The 9,310-nt window shown below is 38.1% G+C and overlaps 1 protein-coding gene across 1 annotated transcript; it reads left to right on the top strand.

Annotated features, from left to right (window-relative positions):
* The first annotated feature begins 5,798 nt into the window (after nucleotides 1-5,798).
* LOC120354273 lies at nucleotides 5,799-6,620 on the top strand. Its single transcript, XM_039441173.1, has one exon. The coding sequence runs from the start codon at nucleotides 5,799-5,801 to the stop codon at nucleotides 6,618-6,620; it is 822 nt and encodes a 273-aa protein (XP_039297107.1).
* Nucleotides 6,621-9,310: the final 2,690 nt, after the last annotated feature.

Consider the following 9,310-nt stretch of genomic DNA (forward strand, 5'->3'; position numbering starts at 1 on the left):
GCTATTGAAGTGGTCCATGTTTGTGGCAAACTAATTTACTACTGACTATGAAAGAACGATCCCTGTTAATGCCAATCCAATCAAAACGTACTAGCAAAGGTCTAGGTACAATAAACAACTTGAGTGCATTCCTAATTCTTTTTATTTTAATTACAACTACATTAATTTTAAGCATTCCAATAATTATATTCAAATATCAGCCTTACATTCGGATAATAAGAAACTTATTATCTATCATTCTTCAATTATTAGTCATCATTATTGCACTACCTTTGTGCATTCTACTTGTCCTCAGACGCACAGTAAACCAGAGGTATTTTTTTCGGATCTACACATTCAAGGTTTGTAAATCCGCTCATAGCAAATAATGAAAAGCTGTCAGTGCCTAGATCAGATATAGATCTCATCTACACACTTCCACACAGTCCACTACTTTGCAGATCGGCCTTACAACCCGATCTACTGACAGTCAACATTATTTCTTGGTAACTCTGGGCCGAATTATTTCTTGGTCCTCGTACGGGCACGGATCGTCTGGCATCCTGTGGTGATTCGTAACTATTTATTGGATTGCTGTTTTCAAGTTTCTCTTTGGGTACCTTAATTTTTTTTCAAGTCCTCTGTAGTTAGTTGAATATACCCAATACAGGTAGAGCAGTCAGCGTCCATGTTTATCAACTGCATTCTAGCATACATTAGTCTTACATCATTCTAATAATCTTCATATATATTTCAGTTATCGAAGGGTGAACCAGCACTGTGGCCAGAAAGGTACACTACGTTGTATCGGCGCAGTGAACCAGCCAACCTGTAAACTGTTCGTGGACCCAGACCTGAGCGAGAGCCGATTCCAAGCACAGAAGCATTCAGAACACTGCTTCACCTCGCATCTTGCCAAGTCTAAAGGCAACTCATCTGGGGACCGAATCAGTCGCTGGCTATTCAATTTGTAAGACCGAACCATTTATCAATTCTGTAAATTCATTTTACCGACATACCTTTTGTAATATCTTTTCTCTGTGAGCGTCATAAATTTTTTAGGATTACTAATCAATTCTTGCTATGTCAAGAGACTTATCTATTCATCAATTTACTTAATATTTTTAAATGCATTGAATTCATGCAAATATTAATACTTACCACGCATTTGGTGCTATCTTGACATTGTGCAATTATCATTAATTTTTACGCAATTAGTCAACAAACCATTGACGACATTCATATATGTCAAACAATCAACCGATTAGTTCATTGACAATTTCTATAATCAACCATTGTGTACTTATTGCGCTCATTATTGTGTTACATTGTTTTATTACGTCCATTCAACATTATATTCATATATCTATTCTTATATTACTCAAATATTAATTAATTTTCTTTCAAGTCTATATATTTTGTACAATTCAGTATGGAGAATCCAAACGACTCACTCGTCACCCTTGAAGGTGAAGTTTCTCAAGGTGAGGTCAGACAATGTCCGTCTCCCACCATTCCTAACAACCTTGACACTATCAATCAGCAATTGATTCGATTAATTCAAGATGGTGTTATCAAAGAAATTCAAAATCGTAATGACTATTTTTTGCTGAAGATCTCAAACAAGAGATGTTAATGCTTAAGAAAAATTTCATAGTACTACTGAAAATTTTTCCAACAAAGGTTTGCCTGTTGACATTGAATTGTGTCACCAAATTCGCCAGAATTTTGGTACTGTTAATTCTGTACTCTCCAATGCCATATATGAATATGAATTGAAAACTAAAAGAGTAAGTGAAGTCAGCTCCCCATCTCACTCAAGTCACGTTGATTCTCCTCACATGGTGAGCGCTCGTCTACCGGACATTCCATTGCCAAAATTTGACGGTAGTCTCAGCGCTTGGCTCAATTTCAAATCGACCTTTACAAGTCTTGTTATCAATAACCGTAACCTTGATAATACATTGAAATTTCATTACCTGCGTCAAGTCCTTTCTGGAGAAGCACTCAATAGAATTTCTAATTCTCCTTCTGGAGATTTTGAGTTAGCTTGGGAACTCTTGACTCAACGTTACGATAATTCATTATTGATTGCCGAAACTCATATTTCAGCCATACTCAACCCTCCTAAACTTGACTGTAGATCATCCCAATCGTGGAGATTATTTATTGACAATCAAAAGACAAATATCTCTGCTCTTGAAGCCCTTGCGCTCAATATCAGTGTGAAAGATCTCATTTTTATTTTTCTCACTGTGTCACGATTTGACAATGCTACTATTAGAGATTGGGAGAGATTTTGTTCTACCAAATCTCAACTTACCATTGATTGCCTTTGGGACTTTTTAGAGTCGCAACATAAAATCGCACAAGCAATGTCGAGCTCATTCAACAACACATCAGTGCAACGCAATACGCCGGCTAATAACCAGCCTAGCACCAGTCGACAACCATCACAGCCCAAAGCCAATATCATGAATTTCAACACTTCAAATTCACCAAATGTTTTCAACAGAGCATCAACTTCTGAGTGTTATTTTTGTCGCAATGGCTCTCACAACATTTTCAATTGTAGTCAACTTCTCAAAATCCAACTTCAGAGCGAACCTCTGCTGTATTGAAAAAATCCTTGTGTGTCAACTGTATTCGGCCATGGGATCGAGCTCACCAATGTCAAGGTTCCTGCAAGACGTGCAATTTACGACATCACACGCTACTTCATGGGTCAAGTCCTGTCCCTAAGAGGTCCAACTATGTCACAACATCGAACCATGCGCGCAATCCAGTGAAAAATCTGTCGCAGAGCATGCCGTACTGTGAGTATAACATACCTCATCAGTCACAACAACAATTAAGGTATGATAATCAATACAACCAGCCATCGCAAATGTCATCAGTGCATCCAACATCAATGAACTCCAATTCAGCAGTGCCAATGACACACATGGTTTCACCTGCGCCGCAAATATCAACTAGCCTTGTCCAGCAGTTGCCGACTTCTAGTGTTGTTGTCAATTCAATTCCCTCTAGACCTCAGTCATCAAATTCTGAGGGAAGTCGTCAATTTGATTCATCTCAATCCAGTTTGCAGCCTGCCACAAATGTTGTTGAATCTCACAATCAGACAGTCAGCTATGCCCACAGCGCACCACAAATCAAATCCATTGATAGCAGACGCACTTGCATCATGCCTACAGCCCAGTTGATCGTCTTTGACAAGAGTGGTCAAGCTGTTATTTGCCGCGCACTCCTCGACAGTGGCTCTGATAGCTGTTTTATTTCACGTCAATTAGCTACTCAACTTCAATTACCCACTATTTGTACTGGCAGCACAGTTCATACTGTGTCTGGCAGTAATGCTACCTTATTGAATTTGTCATCTTTGAGTATTCACTCACCTGACCGAACTTGGTCAACTCACATTGATTGCATTGTCACAGAGAAAATTGTTCCTAGTGTTCCACCATCTGGACTCAATTTTTCAGATTTCAATATTCCCCCCAATGTTGTTTTAGCTGATCCTACCTTCTTCAGAATTTCAGGAGTGGATATACTCTTAAACGTTGATGTCTACGCCATGCTTCATTTACCTGGTCAAATTCGCCTGTCCGAAAGCTGTATTCTTCAGAATACCAAGCTAGGTTGGATAGTCTGGGGCTCCATTCCTGCTTATAAACCATCTGTCACCCATCAACACATTTCCAATTTCGTTTCTAGCATTGAACATGTGTCCAACGCAGACATCTCTAAGCAATTGGAAAAATTTTGGCGAATTGAAGAAATTGATACTGAATCCAGCACGCCAGCAGAACATGCACAAATTGAGCAGCACTACATTGAGAATGTTCAACGTCAAGATGATGGCAGATTTTCTGTAGCCTTGCCGAAAAAGGATTCATTTCATTCGTTAGGTCAATCCTTCAGACAAGCATTGACTCGCTTTCATTCGCTGGAGAAACGTCTTGATACTCATCCTGAACTCAAGAAACAATATATACAATTCATGGATGAATATATTGATTTAGGTCACATGTCTCTTGCACCACCTTCATCTCCATATGATCCATATTATCACATTCCTCATCATCCAGTTTTCAAGCCAGATTCCACGACTACCAAACTTCGAGTTGTGTTTGATGCTTCCGCGAAGTCCACTTCAGGATTATCACTCAATGATGTTCTTCACATTGGTCCAACAGTGCAGCCTGAGTTGTTTGACACAGTGCTCAGATTTCGTATGCATCGTATCGCATTCATTGCTGATATAGCGAAAATGTACCGCCAGATTCTTGTTCATCCAAATGACAGAAATTTTCAACGCATCTTTTGGAGATCTGATCAGAATCAACCTATTCAAGAGTATCACTTGAATACTGTCACTTACGGCACATCCTCAGCTCCATACCTTGCTACACGCACGCTCAATCACTTAGCAGATGTTGAATGTTCACTGCAATCAGCAGTTCATCAAGCCATCAAGGAAGATTTTTACGTGGATGATCTTATCAGTGGTTCATCTTCACTCTCATCAGCCATAGAGTTGGCTCATCAATTGCTTACTACACTTAATAAAGGAAATTTTGAACTCAGGAAGTGGTTGTCTAATTCGTCAGAATTACTTTTAACGATCCCAGCTCATCTCATCGAGACAGCTACATCACGACCATTATCTGATTCAAACGACAGTGTTGTTAAGGCACTTGGTCTCATTTGGAATTCTACGGCTGATCAACTCACTATTTCATCCAACATTTCAAAAGTTGTTCATCAAACATCTTTCACTAAACGTCAATTATTGTCATGCATTTCTAGCATATTTGATCCGCTTGGACTCATCTCACCCATTGTCATTCGTCCCAAATTGTTATTTCAAAAGCTTTGGCTCCATAAACTTGATTGGGACCAAAAGCTACCATCTGAGCTTCTCACAGAATGTTTATCCATACTTCATGATTTACCAAATATTGCGAATGTTTCTATTCCACGTTGTGTTTTGCCACCCTCTTCAGAGGTCGATTTGGAACTGCATGCATTTTCTGATGCCAGCGCAACAGCATTTGGTGCTTGACATCTCCTGTAATGTTGCAATCATCCGTCCTATCTCATCACATGCCACTAGAGTCACAACTTCAGTGTTGAACAATATCATTCATAAATTGTCTGATTATCATCGCATCACCCGTTCAACAGCATACGTTCGTCGTTTCATCCATAACATCACTCGACGTCATCATCCTGATCAGCGCAGATGTGGTCTACTCACAGTAGAAGAAATTCAAGAGGCAGAAATTGCGATCATCCGCACGGTTCAAGCAGAAGCATTCACAGAAGAGATTCGTCTTCTCCATCAAGGCAGAGAATTGCTTCCGTCTAGTTCCTTGAAAGCGCTATCGCCATTCATTGACAATGACTCATTATTGAGAGTTGGCGGCAGATTGAGTCAATCGGACTTGCCGTACGACTACAAACATCAAATCATCTTGCCTTCTAAACATCGTTTCACTCGTGCGCTCATCATGTCATATCATCGACATCTTTCTCATGATGGAGTTCAGAGCACCATGACTTCATTACGTCAGCGTTATTGGATACTATCTACTCGTCGTACAGTCAAATCAGTTTTGAAATCCTGCCATTTATGTTTTCGCTTCGCCAAATTTCGTTCGGAACAAATCATGGGACAACTTCCTCCTGTCAGAATACAGTCTGATTTTCCATTCTATAACTCTGGCATAGATTATGCTGGACCGTTTTCATTACTTGTTGGTTCCAAGAAATCACGCACATATTCGAAAGCTTATTTAGCTATCTTCGTCTGCATGGTCACGAAAGCAGTACACGTAGAAGTCGTCTCAGAGTTGACAACGAAAGCCTTTATTGCGGCACTCATTCGCTTCTCATCATGTCGTGGTATTCCACACTCCATATTTTCGGACAATGCAACCACGTTTGTAGGTGCAAACAATGAACTACAAGATCTACATCAGTTTTTTGAGTCATCTAAAACTCAACAAGATATTCATAACTACACGTCGGTTCTCAATATCAAGTGGCACTTCATTCCACCTCGCGCCCCATCTTTTGGAGGTCTATGGGAGAATGCTGTCAAGAATTTCAAGAAAATTTTCAAAGTCGTCACATTCAATCATATTCTTAATTTTGAAGATATGACTACATTCGCAGCTCAAATTGAAGCTATCCTTAACTCTCGTCCACTCGTACCTCTTACAGAGGACCCTCAAGATCTTCAGTATCTCTCGCCAGGTCACTTCTTCGTTGGTCGCCCATTGACTGCGTTGCCTTTCCATTGCCCACCCACCACCCATGTCGATAACAGGTGTCGTTGGAAACTTCTTCAAAAAATCACTCAAGAACTTTGGGACAGATGGTCTAAGGAGTACTTAGTCACACTTCAATGCAAGCACAAATGGCTAACTGAAACGGACAATCTCACAGTTGACACCATGGTTCTTCTGAAAGATCTCAATTCTGCTCCTTCCACATGGAAGTTAGCTCGCATCATTGAAACCCATCCAGGTGCTGATGGAAAAGTTCGTGTTGTTACAGTGCAGACTGCACATGGTAGATTCAAGAGAGCCATCTCTAGTCTCGCTCCGCTTCCAGCATTTGAAGATGATTAATTTGGTAGTCTTTCACTACTTGTCCTTTTTGTATTAGCATTTATTCATCATGTTATCCACCTATTATTCGTATTGCTCGTATATTTCTATTCGACTCATCTAACATATATGTATTTTTTCGTACTCATCATTTTTTTTGCACTCGCTACGTCTTGGTTGACAAGACTTGTTCCTGCATCGAGGGGGGAGCTTTATGTTAGATTTCGTCTCATATTTTAGCCAGTCTTATGGTCGTCCATCTTGTTTTTGTAGCATTTGAATCTACCGCTGCTACAGTCCGCAGACATTTTTCTCACGTGTCATGCGATCTCTGACGTCACGGTTTCATTGATCGCTTGATCGATAGTAGCGCTAGTTGTCGTCTGCTTCTTTCAATGTTTTCTAGTTTAATATTCGTCTATAAGTATTTTGAATTGTATTTTCATTGTTTTTGAACCTCCTTTGGTATACTTCAACAGTCACTTCAACCTCAACACCTTCAGTTCGCTTAATATCGATTTTATATTTTCACTTCATTCGTTGAGTTTGTGCTCATGACTGCCGTGGACGTCATGTTTCCGCTTTTGGGCAGTTCCTGTCTCTTCAACCAGTTTTTTGGCAAGAAGACTCACTCTCTTTGTACAGTCATACGATGTAACATCTCAGTTTTTAACGCGTCCATCTTTGGAAAACTTTATCCATTTTCATCATTCATTATGTCCTAGTTTGTGTGCTTATTCAAGAACCATTCAACGCATTTTTCATCAGTGAACGTTTTCAACCATATTTTCTATGAATTTAACTTACCTTTCGGGACTTTTCTACTAAGCGTCCCTTTTGCAAATCACGCCATGCTTTCTGCGTACAACGTTTTTCAATTATTCATCATACTATTATTATGAACTGTAAGTAATTTCAACATGAATTCCACATGAGCTTTCAACAATCCTCAATATGAACTTTTGATTTATTATTTATCACTTCAATTTTACTGAGCATCAGTACACATTTTTTAGCGGTCACATTCATTCTTCATGTATGCTCATAGGAGATACATTTTTCAACTTGGGAAGTCTTGTGCAAGTGCAGCTTACCTTATTCAACATTTCAACTCAGGAAATTTGCGCAAGTGCAGTTTGCCTTTCATTGTCAACCGCTACTCATTTTTAGCTACTCAGTCTTAGCTACTCATCAGTTATTTAGTCGAACTTTGTCAATCTCAATTCTTACTGATGCCAGTGATTTCAGTCGTCAAGAACATTTTATCTCTTTTTTCAAATATTTATTCACTGCAACTACATCAACGTTAGGACATAACCTCAAACATTTATTCTACTTAACTCATGGTGGAACTTTTTCCAATTTAACATTCAACCAGTGAAACTCATTCAATTTGTGAAGTGCCCATTCGTCGTTATACTCATTATCAATTTAATATTGGAACAGTCTCAACTTTCAATATCTCAACATATTCAAGTCAAGTTCTCTTCCGCATCGGTCACCGTTTATCAGGATATAATCAAGATATCTTCATCGTTCAACTTCTATTAGCCCAGCAGCTGTCTGCAACTACAATGTACTTGACAGGAGTCAAGTTTCATCCTCGGAATTTGAGTCACCGTAGGCCTATCACTTTGGCAACACATCATTAATTATTCAGGGAAGTCTTATTCTATTATTCACATTTTTGTACTTACCCTCTCAGAGGCACTGTGTTTACTGGTAGTCTTCATCCCATTCAATTTTGTTCCTGATTAACTTTTTATTCCTAAATAATAACTATTTAAATACTATCAATCATTCAATTTCTTTTATCTTCTATCATTATTACTTATGTGTTCTACATATAGTAATATTCCCCATGTAACTTGACATGCGTTTCCCAGCCCGCTTATGTAATACAATATGCTGAGCTTCGTCTCCTTTCAATATTGTATTTGGTATTTTTCAACCTTTTCTATTTTTAATTATTAATCGAACCTTCAGTTCTGGACAGACTTTCTGCTCCTTCTGCTTACATTATAGCCAAGTTGCTATATTTGTCCTCTTTCAGTGTTACATAGTCAACAGCTTGAAAGCTTCAGGTACGATTGGATTCTACCTGAACTGAATTCCTAGTTTTCATTTTTTGTGAAATTAGGTTATTGTTCATATTCATATAATTTTTGTATTTTCATACCTTTAAGATTACTAAGAATTTTGCAGGACTTTTTATCTAGGATTCTTGTCTCTCGATTGATTTTATTATTCAGGTTAAGATTCTCATATTTACTATCATTTTTCAAGTATTCTAAATTTTTATTCATTTTAAACATTGCTAAATTTTGTACGTTCAATTCAATCTTTACTCATTGTAATTATTATTCTATTATTAGTTTCAGCATCAATATACTCTTTGTGTATTTCAACATTAACATTGTTATCCCAACTTTATCTTTGTATTACTCAATCTTTTGCGCTCACAGAGGTAACATCATTTTGAAACATTGTATCAGTATTCTTAAACGTACTAGCAAAGGTCTAGGTACAATAAACAACTTGAGTGCATTCCTAATTCTTTTTATTTTAATTACAACTACATTAATTTTAAGCATTCCAATAATTATATTCAAATATCAGCCTTACATTCGGATAATAAGAAACTTATTATCTATCATTCTTCAATTATTAGTCATCATTATTGCACTACCTTTGTGCATTCTACTTGTGCT

Source organism: Nilaparvata lugens, chromosome 14 (genome assembly GCF_014356525.2).
Source record: "Nilaparvata lugens isolate BPH chromosome 14, ASM1435652v1, whole genome shotgun sequence".
Lineage (NCBI taxonomy): Eukaryota > Metazoa > Arthropoda > Insecta > Hemiptera > Delphacidae > Nilaparvata > Nilaparvata lugens.